A 14,057-nucleotide genomic window follows, 5' to 3' on the forward strand; every position below is an offset into this window, starting at 1 on the left:
ATCTCTCACTGAACATGGAGCTTGCTGATTCAGCTGGGCTAGGCTGGCTTGCAAACCTCAGGGATCGTCTTGTTCTCTAGATTCCCTGAGCTGGGGTTAAGAGCTGTGCACCACCGTGCCTGGCTTTTTTATATCATTGCTGAGGATTGGACTCAGGACCTCTTGTTGGATTGGCAATCAGTTTACCATTTGAGCCAGACCTCAGCTCTATTTTTGTGTTTTCCTTTGTCTGTGGATTCATAGATATCCTGGCCTCTGTCAAGTCGCAACTGAAATAGCATGGGGAAGTACTCATTCTACTGTCTAGACGGCAAATTTCTCTATCCTCAAGCATGTGGTATTTCTGTGTTAAGTTTTAATTTTACACAACTTACAGCCTTAGAACGGAGCATATGATCACTATTTCCTCTGTAGAAACTATTTGTTTTGTATAGACTAAGGCCTATGGGATCAGAAGTTATCTTCTGGTTGCCAGGACTTAGTGCCTGGGCAATTCATCACTCCATACTTAGATTTAAGTAAAGGCAAGGCATCCGAATAACAGAAACCAGCAGGTATGTCTAAGATCATCTCTAGACTCCATTTAGATACCTCTTTCCTTTTACTGAAACCCTGTGGGAAACCTCTTCACGTGTGTTCCAGTATTGACGGCTTTGGCTTGAAACAATTCCGGTTGACGTTGTTAAAGTTTAGGGTGTAATAAAAGTCATGAGCCTTGGAAATGAATGCTCTCGTTTACCTCCTTTGAAGTCAATGGGCTTTGCTTCAGCCTTCTGAGATATGTGTCAGGGGCTGACCCATACTCTCAATGATTGTTAGTAATAACACTTATAAATTTTTGTTGACTGAATAACTGTGTACAAGAAGCAATATACTAGGTATTTTCCAAATATTATTTTACACATAACCTTCTTAAAGAAAAGCCTGTGTTTCACTTTTTCCAAAGAAGACCTGGAATCTGATGTCTGAGATTTCTTTCATGTATGAAGTCTCTTATATTAATCATGTCAAATTTAAATTCCCTTGTGCCAGATTCCAATGTATATGCACAATTTGAAGAATGCATAACAGAGACACCTTTTCGGAAGAGTAGTCAATCAATACAAGTGGCATTGTATGATATGAAGAAAATGTACAACTGTTAGGGAGAGTCTGCCAACTAACAGATTCATGACTAAAGAGGAGACAGAGGAATTACCAGGGATGGGTATGGGAGGACCAGTGACTCTTCAATTCAATATCAAGATTAGAGGGTATTTTAAAGAAAGACTGCACAACCAGTTCAGTATGGACTGGAACATTTCTGGGCCATTTGAAAACCTGTAGGGCACTAGTCATTTGGACAGAAACATATTTAGGTAACGAAGGGGCAGAAGTTAGTCTTCAGGGTGCTGCAGAATGAGTGTAACATTAAAGAAAAGAGAAGCCAGCGGAGACATACTTGTAGCCAGCTACTGTTCCCTAAATGTGTATGTGTGTGTGCGTGTGTGAAAGCAATTTGGTTTTACTGTGTATTTGATTTCTGATGAGAGTGTATACAGAAAGTACATTTAAAGATCATTGAAAAAGAGTTGGCTTAGGAAGGGGAAATTCCTATGTAAAAAAAGGCAGGAAAAACAGCCATGACCTTTTCATCATTTACAGTATATATTTTCTCAGGCCCAGGGCCAGGTGGAATGAGCAAAGAAAATATGTGTGTGTCAGCTTGATAGTGGGTAGGGCTGGTATGCTCTGGGGATGCACAGGGACGTTGAAGACAAGTGCAAGTTACTCTGGCTGGTATGACAAAAGGCATCCCAGAAATGGCAAAGAGGAGATAGTATTTATTTGGGCCCATGGTTCCAGAAGGTTTTAGTGCATCATGTCAGGTGAGGCATGGTGGCACAGCTTGGAGGAGTTGGTAGAGGATGTCACATCATAACAGAGAACCAGTGACCAGAAGTAGCCAAGTACAAAACAAACTCCAGGAGTCTATACCCAGCAACATGCCTCCTTCAGATTAGCTCTACATACTAAAGTAGCACAGATGGCTGAGCACTAAGCTTTCAAATCATTAACCTGTGATGGATGTTTTAAATTATGTCATCACCGGCAGGCAGCACCCTGACCCTTGCCCATAATAGCTTACAAAGGGCCAAGTGGCTGTGGCCAAGGTGTCCAAGACCACCAGTAACTATTTTTTGTGTCATCACAACTTCAATATATGGCAGAAACACCTTAAAGGGGGGTGACTTGTTTTGGCTCATGGTTTCAGAGGGTTTGAGTTTATCATGTTGGAGAAGGCAAGTCAAGAAGCCTAGCTCCTGGTATCCTTGAAATGGGTTAAAGAATGGGAAGACACCAGACCCTGCATGGATTCCTTAAATCCCTGTCATCCAAGTGCGAACACAGTGAGTGGTGTTGTCACACACTCCGCCATTCCAAAGGCTGTGATAGCTTCGTGGGGCTAAGGCAGGAAGTGCAGGAGTTCAGATCGAGAAGGGTCCCAGAGTGCACGGCATGGGTAGTGACAGCTCTTCCAATCCATGCCCACGATGTCCAATGGAAAAATTAATGGCTTGGCTCAGCCAAGAATAGGGCTGAGTAAAGTGACCTCAGAATCCAGATCACACAGTATGTCATGTCCCTAAGATATATAGCCTGACAAGAAAGCCTGAGGATATCAATAAATCAGAGAGATGAGATATGACCCTAGAGTAACTCCAAAGTCTACATTCAGAGCAGCTACACATCCAAACTGTGGTGTTTGGCATCTCTGTGCAAGTATCGAGAATAAATACTGGTGACCCTTCCAGTGTCCTGAAGGTCAAGGGACTCAGAACACCTTGTAATTTAGAGAGACAGTGTGAAAAGTTGAGAAGATAAGGTCACACCTGCAGGCATGGAGCAGTGAGGCTAAACAGCCTTAGCTTGCAAATGCCTTGCTGATTTTAACAAGGGATCATGTTTAGTAATGGCAGCAGGTAGGAACAATTGTAATAATTGATGCCCAGCACTTTCTGTATATCTCTCTATTGTGACTTAATATGTTGACCTCTTCCCCAAGCCTTCAGGTTCCCCACAGCACCTAAAGGATTTGTGCCCAGCTAGCTGATAGTCCACAGGACCCTGTTCACTGCCATGCCTGGCGTGCACTATGTTTAACTTGTATTTATACTTTAGGTAATGCTGTATCTTTAAATCATCCTTTCTTCATTCCGCACTATATATCAGAGCTAGGTATGTACACGAATTCTCAAGTGGGAGGGGCAACAGAGGAAAATGAGCCAGGAGAGGGCAGGTGAAACACTGATGGGACAGCTCCTCCAAGGAGCTCCTCCGTTGGGCAGGACCATGTTCTGCCACTGTGGGAACCCTGTTGGGTGCTGATATTTTCTGGGCTTGCTGAGATGCTAGAGCTGAGGCTGTCCTACCAGCTGGATACTCTGCCTCTATAGAAGACAAAAGCAAAATAACGACCTGATCCTGCCTATTCAGCCGTGGCTGTGGGGACCCCAGATTTTTGTGTAACAACCCATGATTCTCTGCTGTATTCTGTGACCTAAGCCAAAGTCACCATGAGCTGGAGAGCAGACCTGTGCTCCCCAGAGTGCTCAGGAGCAGGCACGGAGACTGCAGCACTTACAAATGTTTGATTAGCTGCGATTGCAGCTAAACTTAGTTCTCCTTGGGAAGCATATGGCTGCGGCAGATGGTCCAGGACGGCCCAAATCGCATAAGCAGGCCTTTGTTTTTGAGTTTTCTGATGATTTATTAAGGGGAATGTGTCTATGTCTGTGTGTGTTATGTGTGTGGTTTTGTGGGGGGGTTGTGTGTGTGTGTGTGTTCATGTGCTCTTATGCGTGAGGGTGTAATCAGGATTATAATGTGGCATTGTAGTTATGCCCTTCTCAGAGAGTCCCATGCTGTGATCTTTGGCATAGGTCATGTCTATACTACCGTTTGCAAGAGATATTATATTGGTATGAACTGTTGGTCAGTATGACAACCTAGCTGGAAACAGACTGCATCAGCAAGCTATACATGTTCTTTGTTTGATATCTAGCTCAGGAAGATATGATAAACACAATGGAAGGGTCTGTCTGGGACATAATAAGCTTATGCTTTATCTTTGAAATAAAGGTCAAGAGCATAAAACATCATACCCACTCAGAAAAAGGCAGGGCTACATTCATTGCCTCATAAATAAAAGTGTATGAACACTTGGAGCCAGCTGAGATTCTCCAGAGAAGAGAATTCAGTTTATGAAGAAGAAATAAATGGGTCCAGCAAGAGGTTGTTGAAGAGGCCAAGGGAGCCTGAGTGACAGAATAGGGGTGACACGAACTTAGGTACTTCCCCTCAAGAATGGTGAGGAGTGTGGGCTGGCCGCTGTGGAGGGCCCGGAGACTGCGAGTGCTGGTTTTCCTGTGAAGGAACTACAGATGAGAGATTTCAGAGTGTTCCCTAGAGTTCTTCAGGTGCAATCCCAGGGCTTTGCCGTGCTCCATCCCAGCAATGTGCACTGTGCATCTAGCCTTCTCCCTTCTCAGAGTAAGAAACAACAAAAGATCTCTACCACCCCACCCCCTTTCTCCCATGAGAGTTCTATTGGTAAATATCCTGTAGTTGATTATTTTATAGCCACATTGGTCACCAGTTTTCATCTTATAGTATGTCTGTCCTCCGCTTTGGCTACCCATCAGACATTTCACCCCACATCAAGCACTGTCAGAGACCCACGTGGATGGTGGTGCTCTCCCCGTCCCAGCTCACAGCCGAGGGAACTGATGCTCAGACTGGACGATGCCTTGTGCACAAATATACACTATATAGACTCCAGTGCTAAGAACAAACCCACATCTTGCAACTCAAATCTGCCTTTTGTTCTTAAAAAAAAAAAATAGGTATAAGACTGTCCACTAGACTCGGTTACTGAAATGAAAGTACTTGAGACTGCTCAGCAGTGGGGACCAATCTGGAGGAAGGCCCAGCTGGTGGGCTCTTGGAGGACTAGAGTGTGCTGCAGGCTTCACGCTAGGCTTTTGCCTTTGTGAATATAGAGCAGTGCACATTAGTGACCAATAAAGTGATATCAAGTGCCGGACTGACTGGGCTCAATCTAACAGGCAGGTCATTGTGGCTTATAATTAAGTAATTAAACCCACTCAGTGTTGATAGGAGAACGGCAGCCACAGCTCTTGCTTATTGCCAGACATTTAAATGGTGTTTTAATTTGACCCTTGGGTTTAGTTTCCCTCTTGTGAGTATGAATCTGTGCCAGGATATAGAGCCTGCTTTCTAACTTGAGTTTTCTTGCAGAGTAAGTTAGGTGTGTGAAACCTCAGCATTGGAACTGTGATCCTGACAAGAATCCCTCTGGTGTGGGATGGCTTTGTCAAGTTGTCCTCCTCCAGCCTCGCTTTCGCTAGTAGCTGATAGAATTATTGACTGAGCATCTGTAGTGGGGAAGGACTCTGGTACCCTGAGCCTACTCTTCCATTATTCTAGGACTTTGATAAAACAGAATCAATGAAAAAGATCACCAGAGGTGGAATGTGAGAGAAAAAAAGTTAGTAACCACCACCCAGAGTGTTGCAGAGTAGCCCTTTCCATTATATTCTCACCAGCAAGAGACTAAGTTCTATATTTATCCAGTATGGTTGGGTAGCTGAATAGTGAATGATAAGTCAGGTCAATGTCAAGAAATAGGAAAATTTGAAACAACAACAACAGAACACAATCTGCAGCCACCATTCTCCAGATATGTTCTTTTGTTCAATTTGATATTGAACACATAGCAAACTATATGTTTACAAGTTTTCTCATGGTTAAAATGAAAGCTCATATAATCAAAATGATGCATAGGTGATACATAGAAAGCATGCAAATATATGAAATATAAATTGACAATCCAAAGCTAGTTCCTATCCATGTTCTAGAACCTGTAAACATCCAGTCATAAGCAGGAAGAGTATTATGGGAGCACCCATCCATCAAGTTGAGCTAATGGAAGTCATTGTCTTCCATGATGCAGCCAGTGATGAGTCACTTACGTGTCGTGGACAGCTTCACACCCATGTCCACACAAGTTGGCTTTGTTTGTCACAAAGCAAAAGCAAAAAGACATGAGGACATGAGGGAGGGGGACTTGGAGAGAAGAGGGAGAAGAATCAATAACAGTGTAAGGGGGATAAGAAAGGGCTGAATGTGGCCAGAAAGTATTATTGATGAAACTGTCAAATTATAAATTAATAACAAGAGAAATTATTGCTGAGAACGCTGTGTATATCAAGAACTTTTATATCATAAAAGAAAGAGGAAGGAAGTCAGACTTTGTAGAAAAAAATAAATTAAATTTGCCTTCTATTTACAACATATTATAGAAGCGGTTTTTGAAACCACATAGCTAGTAAAAATATCCATTTCCCAACTCAATTTGGTATACATAAAATGTCAACTTAATTAACAGTTTTCAATTATCCTTTGTGAGATGTTGTGAATAATACAGCGTCACAGACAATGAGGCATTCTTTATGGGGTCCACTGGGTTGAATAAAAAATCTTATTTCTTAATCAACAGTATAAAACAGACATGTATCGCAAAGAACTCTACAACGTTGCTTATTGCTGAATCCCAGTGTTCTGCTCAGATCCTGTGTCTATGGGTCAGCAATTTCTCTTGAACGTGTGCGTGAATGGATCTAGTTTATTAAAAGTCATAAAATATATTAATCTGGGGTTATGTGAGAGGCATAAACTTATACCCACACCTATAAATGCAAAATAATCAGCATCTCATCTACAGTGGAGCACTTTAAATACAAAACAACAAAAAATGTCCTAGAGTCATTGTAATTACAATAAAAATGACATCTTATTGGTGTGTCACCAGTAAGATGTGCTTCACAAATTGAAAGCACACAGAGAATTACATTGGTTCAGTTGTCCATATGAATGCTTGCTATGTATTCCTTGTTAGCAGAAATACCTTTCCCCACCTCATATTGTCCAGAAAGCCCTGGGCTTACGTAGTTAAATGGTTTCCTTTCCAGACTCTGGATCTGATCATTGCTATGCATTAAATTGGCAACTGAATCTACAGAAGTGAGGATCACTGGAGCTCATGAGGATGCTCATGACTTAGTGGTGAGCTCCTTGATGGTCCACACATCTGATTAGACCTCTGGAGAGCCTGCTGGAAGCTTCTAGTTCATAACTCTTTAGATATGACTGTGCTTTGAATGTTTTTCACCTCCAAAACTGTCAATAAACTTTAGTTTTTATAATAGTGTTGTAAAGTGGGGCTTCAGAAGGCAACAAAACTAAGACTTTGCTGGGGGAGCAGGATAGTTACCACTACAAAAGGGTAAGTTAATGTCTCCTCTGTCGTGGGGATAGTACAGCAGGAAGATCTTTGCCGGAGAGAGACCCTTTGATATTGGACTTTCCAGCACTCTGGAGCCAACAGATTCTTGTTCATTAGAAAATGCCTGGTATGTGGTAATATGTTATCATAGCACAAACACATAGAAACAACTCCACATTTTCCTCTGTGGCTCAACAGAGTTCAATCTTTCTATCCCATGGAAGCATGTCGTGGTATAGTGAAACCGGGCTAACCCAGGAGGGCCTGAACTTCACAGCATTGAGAGTTCTCCTCTTGGTGTTTACTTTCTTCATTTACCTTTCTTCTTTGGACCAAGTCTCCCCTCATTCCACAGAGTGTGTGGACATCTCTTTGGATAGGAAAGCTTGCCTCTTCTAATGTCCCCCCAGATTTCACACACACAGAAAGAGTAATCAAGGCAAATGCATGCATAATGTCCTTGTTCCTCCGGAGTTCCTGTTTCCCACCCAGGTTGTTGCTACCTCGGTGCGTGAATGGGCAGTCATATCACTTGCACTGGCTATGTGTAAGCCCTAGTCCCACCAGCCAGCAACGTGGGAATCACAGTTTGAATTTATTTTTCAATGTGGCTTTGTTTTGTCTCCTCCTTGAATTGTTAGGGAAACAGTAATCATTTCATTTCAAAGTAGCCTTCCGTCTTTCTTGGAAGCAGGCAGAAAATGAAGAGGGTACAGCCATCTTTAAGCCTCACGTCATCTTACTCGGAAATCTGAGTTTTGAGAATTTTACAGTTAAAAACTTTATTCTTTATTTACCATTTCCTGGAAACTAGGAAGGACAGTTTCTTGTATTATCTAAGCTAGGGTTCATTTCCCCGACCAAGGCCAAACATCCAGAAAAGTAGTGGGAGTGAGTGTAGAAGTGACTAGGTCCAGAAGGGACTCACATTCAGATGGGTCTTTTCCAATGCTCTTTCTAATAGGGTAGGCAGTAGTCTTTCTTAGCGTGTGGGTTGAGTTCAAGAAAATTCAGAGGTTGGTTCTCAGTATTTTATTTGGTTCACGTCAATGATCAGTGAGGCTGCTGTTGGCATTGGGTTCTGTGGGATGAAGGGCAGTTCTAAGCTTGTCTTCCATGCTCCCAGAGCCTTTGTGTGTAGGGGGGTGTCTCAGCAGAGGAAGATCATCATCAGAATTTTAAACATTAAGAGGTCTGTAATTATGATCCGTATTCATCTGATTAATTTTAGGGGGAAAGAGAAATATCAAGTAGAAAACTTTGTTTTCTTTCTTGCCATTTGACCTAATCCAGGAACAGCTGCTGAGATGCATTTTGTGTATAGTAGGGACCTCTGTGCTTATCTCTGCCCTGCTTGCTCTCCTCTGTGCCACCTTCTTTTCCCCAATTTCTTCTTCTCCCTCTTCCAATCCCTTTCTCTTCTTTCTTTATATTAATTAAAGCCCTTGCCCTCCTCATCCAAGATGTGATCCCTGACATGCAGAAGAAAACATAGTTCTGAAGACTTGTATGTACATTCTCTTGTAGACCACTCAGAGTAGGCTCCTTGGGTGATGAAATTTCAGTTCACATCAATACAGCGAAAATATAAGAAAGTACAACTCTTCAGTGTGTGCACAAGTTCTTTTCTTTTTCTCATTTGGTGCTATCATGTTTTGAATGTTACACAGACCAGGTAACTTTTCTACAATTCTGACACTTCTCTAGTCCTTTTGAATTTTTGCTTTGAGATAGATAGGGTTGGACCAAGTTACCGAGGCTAGATTTGAACTCACTTTATAGCTCAGGCAGACATACAATTGTTCTGTTTCTGCCTCCTGAGTAGCTGGGATATGGACCTTTATCACTAGGTCTGGCCACTGCGCATTAGGTCTATGAGGGATATAGACCATACATATTACATTTCTGGGTTCCTTGCGCCTTTTTCTAATGTCCCCCAAAATTTCACATACGCAGAAGGAAAAACCAAGGCAAATAAATAAATACATAAAGTCCTTGTTCCTCAGGAGTTCCTGTTTCCCACCCTGGCTGTTGCTACCTCAGTGAGTGAATGGACTGCCAGATCTTTTACATGGATCGTGTGTAAGCCCTAATCCCACCAGCCAGCAACATGGGAATCACATTTTGAATTTATTTTTCAATGCGGCTTTGAAGAAGCCAGATGATATTAGTGGGTCCCTCTAGTCTGATGTGGAAACCTCCACAAAGAGAGCAGGGGACCCAGGGTAAAATGTTTTAGCAAGTAGCTTTGTTGATATGGGAATTGTGCTCTCTTCGAGATGCCAAGCAGAGGGAGACAGGTTGGGATATCCACACATGGACTACACTCACTGAAGGAGAAAGAATCTTAATGGGGTTATGGGGCTACATAAGCAGGTGAAATCTCATTGGTGTTCCCCACTAGAGTGTCTTGCGATCAGTGTACCTTCCCTTGTGGATAAACATAGAATCCTTTGTTTGGTGGTGATAGAAGACAATACAGTCCCAGGCAACCTGCTAGGTGCCCTGTCCTGGAATGAGCAGAGTCTTGTGGGACTCTGGAATCTTCAGTGATGACAAATGGTACCCTGTGATCTTGTCTGCCAATCTGATCAGAGAACATTTGTCCTTAGAGACCTGTTTTATGTCACTGCATTCAACAGAAACTACTAAGAAAGCCAGTCCTCAACACAGCTAAAATGCCATCACCTTGTACACAGCAGCCCCTGTATGCGCCAGGCCATAGGATCCTGGTCTGTGGGCTCTTCTTTATATCCCATTTGATCAGTGTGGATATGCCCATTTTTTTTCACAAGAAAAAGCTGCTGTTATAAGAGATGATGTCACCTCCCCAAAAAGGAAACAGATTGTGCTTCTTTGCCAGCTGTCCCTCCTGGCAGCAACGGTTCATGCTGCTCTGACCTTCAGAGTATTCGCTCCATCCATCCTCTTCCACATTGTTGGTCTGACTTATAGATCAACCAGGCTCTGACAGGGGAAGGAAGAGGCAAAGGGGCAGTATGGGAAATCAAAACAGAGGAATATGTACATAGAGAAGATTCTGTTTAAAAGTCATTTCAACTTGGATCCAATGGGTCTCGATGGAGCTGGATTAGGACTGTGATTTTATTTCCTCCTGATGATGGACAAGTTAGAGCAGGCAGGTCTTATTGGCCCTGCAGGTAACAGGGGGTCATGGTCTCTGCTTTCTATCTACAGAAGTGTGTGCTTGGACATTACCTAGTGTTGAAAGATCATGCCAATCCCCGCAATCCTTATTTCCAAGATACTCAGACACCATGAGCAGTTTATATTTGCTATTTGAGAAAATTACTTTCTTTTCTAAGATCATTGTTTTTTCAATCAAGCTTATATTGGTTACTCTTCCTTTGCTATGATAAAACATCACCATCAAGACACTTATAAAGGAATGAATTTATTTCAGCTTGCAGTCCCAGGTTAGATTCCAGCATAGTGGTGGGGTCAGCATGGCACCAAGCATCAGGTCTGGTTACTGGGGCAGGAATCTAAGAGTTCATACCCTCAACCATAACTACAAATCAAAGAGAGAGAGAGAGAGAAAAAAAAAACACTGAATGTTGGTGAGGGTTTTTACTTCTAAAGCCTGATTCCAGTGACGTTTTTCCTCTAGCAAGGCCATACCTTCTAAACCTCCCCACACAGTGGCAACATTTAGTATCACATGTTCAAAAGCCACAGCCTATGGGTAACAATTCTCATTCAGCCTCCCAGTTCATGTGGGTCCATTATTACAACTGGTGGATAGACAGATTGAGAGACACAGACGTCTCTTTGGAATATCATCATTACTGTTAGGCTATTTATAATCTTGTCACCTCTCAAAGACCAGTATCTTCAAGTGGTATCTCACTGATGTTTATGTTTTAACCTATGAATATGGGATAAACACAAGCATCCAATTCCCAATAAGGAAATACCAAGGCACTGTCCTCTAATTTTAGGGCAATAGTCTATATCTTACTTATTCTAGAATTTTTCTTGGTCACTAAGAAAAACACATTTAAAATGCTTTGGAAACTACTGAGTATGTCTTGTAGATATTATTATGAATACCAATCATTGATTTGCATGAACTTTAACATTGTTTATCTTTAACTAATTGCATGCTTTTTTTCACTCAAAAGTTTATGTGGCAAGCATTTATAGGCATGTACCTATTTCATGCACTAGATGACCCTGCAGAATGGATGCAGATAGGGTCTCTTAACCTTACTGTTTACTTGAATTAAACTTAGCATTGAAATATTATTTAGGGATTATAAAATAGAAAACACCTAAGCTCCTACATAATTTGGTTCATCAAAGTGCTTGTCAGCAGTACAATGAGAAGGTGACATTTGCCTAAAATTCTAGACAGAACAGTCCTCAGATCAAACAAGATATAGCTGCATTTGGGGGGATGCTCTGCAGTTACAGGGTCTTTGTAGAAAGAGGGCAACCTCCTCTAGTTACTCATCATGCTCTGTTTCCTGGATGGAGGTAAAAGAACTCATAGAACCGACCTGTGATCAGGTGAGGAATTTTGCAGGCACTAACTTCCTGGTAGGAATACTGCCCACAGCAAGAGTTACTTTGCCAAAGTCATGAGGTGTATAAGACATTGAACAAGGTTCTCTTGAGAGACAGTTTACACCAGTGAACACAGATGTTCCCATGGCGGGGACTCATTCACTTGTGAGCTTAAGCTTTGGAAACTAGAATGTGGGTTTGAGTCCTAGTATCCCCAAGGCCAGAAAGAAACCTGATGGGATTGTGTTTTCAGGGTAGTTTAGAAGTTCATGGCCTCCTACTGATTTCCTTCCTGTTTGCAGAGAGCAGCAGCCTGCATTCAGCCTGTGTCCATGAGAGTGCCGTGCATAGCCGCATCTTCCAGATCTTATACAGGAATGAAGAAGTTCCCGTAAATGATGCCATGCTCTTCCGGGCTCATTTGCTCTTAGATGGTGAGAGGGTAAGTCTTGATCTCCTGCCAATTGCGAAAGGTTTTCTTTCCTGGCTAACTATTCCCTTTCATTGCTGGATTCAGGGTGAATGAAGAAGCTACAGATTGATTCTGAGATCTGGTAAGAATTTATGGATCCTATATTCACCTGTTTCTGATGGCTTTTTCTCTTCTTCTCATCACACACATGATCATTCCACGAAATCTTGATCATTTGCTGTCGCTCCTTCTTGCTCCAGTGTATCTCTACTCAGGCATATTGTTCAGAAATCCTTCAGCAGGTGGTTTGGATTATATGCTCTTTACTAACTTGGGGTTAGGATAAGACACAGAAGTGAAGAAGGTTCCGAACTCTGTTGACTTCAAGGGGCTAATAGCTCAGTGAGCGAGCAAATTTATAAGCATGTGTCTTGCTTAGCAAAACTTGCCATAGCTGGGAGGAAATCAAGAAGCTCCGTGGATGGAGAAAGAATTTTGGGATGACCAATCTAGAGCTAGAACAGTTCACAGAGGAGTGCCCTTTAAGAAGCACGTACTGGATGGAATTCATCAGACAGAGAAGAGGGAGAATCCTTTCCTGCAGAGAGAGGGAAAACCAGACTAAGTTTAGAGGCCTTGGCACATTGTTTGCTTCGATTGGAGCTTGAATAAAATATTTTCATTTGCTAAATGAATACATTTTCAAGGTCTCTGGACTATTGTTCTTGTTCCCGCAGTCAATAGCTTGAATCTTTGCTCCCACATTCTGGCTGTTTATTTCACAATGGAGGCATGTCTGATGTGAAGAACACCTCTACTTTAAACAAACTTTAGAGTACTTCTGCTCCCCCCTGCCTGGCCCTTGCTGTACAGTAGACTCCCATTGAGCACCTGATAACCGTTCTTGTACTCCGGTTATTGGCTTCCTATACACATCTTTTGTGCTCTATGTAGGGAGGCTGGTCCTGATTTGCTACTCTTTCCTTATTCATTAACTCAGGCATCTCTTCAGCCAAGGCTTTCTAAGCACTCACTAAGTCTGTTCTGTATGCTGGAGAGAAAGTAGCAAATGGGAGAATCTGCTAGGAGTTTTGGCACTACCGTTTACCTATTAGATATATTGGCTCTCTAGGCATTATTCCACTTCAATTGCATCATATTTTCTTGCCCTTAACAGTTTAGAGCCTTGCAATTTCAACCTTGTAAGTTATAACACTCTGGCATTAAATAGAAAGTGTTTCTTAGGACATATTGTTTTCTTCTGCATGTCTACTTACTTTTCTCTATAAGATAGTATTTATTATTGTCTTATGGATAATCAATATGATAGCAAGAAATGTTTCAACTAATCATTATATCCAGAGCTAAAGTGAATAAGATCTGTCTTAAAGATTACACTTGTGATGAGCATATGAACATACTAGTTCTTTTCAAACGCATATCAATGGATTTATGGAAATCAAGCTGCTACTTATTGCCTGAGCAGATGACGTATTTATAGATGCAGGTAGCAATATTGTGTACAACACATGTTTGGATAATGGGTGACTAGACAACAAGCACATTATGGAAGAGAAGATGCAGTCTCTACATTGAGGCCAAGGATGCGAACCAGAACTGAGTACAGAGAGAGCTAACTAGCTAGAAGCTAAGGAATCTGGTGGGATGTTTCACAGTTAACACAAAGAGTGGCTCTGGAGGCCCTCTGGATATTTTATTCATATTTGCTGTAGTGACGTAGATGATTTAGGAGACATAAAGATATAT

At 42.0% G+C, this 14,057-nt stretch overlaps 1 protein-coding gene across 3 annotated transcripts in view; it reads left to right on the forward strand.

Moving 5' to 3' along the window:
- Fam135b (family with sequence similarity 135 member B) overlaps positions 1-14,057 on the forward strand; it is a 272,906-nt gene that overhangs the window by 158,641 nt on the left and 100,208 nt on the right. For all 3 annotated transcript variants that reach the window (XM_005354527.2, XM_026782497.1, XM_026782496.1), the window contains exon 4: positions 12,181-12,320. In XM_005354527.2, coding sequence (XP_005354584.1) covers positions 12,181-12,320 — 140 coding nt within the window. The remainder of the gene's footprint in view (positions 1-12,180; positions 12,321-14,057) is intronic.

The sequence above is a fragment of the Microtus ochrogaster genome, chromosome 15 (genome assembly GCF_000317375.1).
Source record: "Microtus ochrogaster isolate Prairie Vole_2 chromosome 15, MicOch1.0, whole genome shotgun sequence".
In the NCBI taxonomy this organism is placed as follows: domain Eukaryota; kingdom Metazoa; phylum Chordata; class Mammalia; order Rodentia; family Cricetidae; genus Microtus; species Microtus ochrogaster.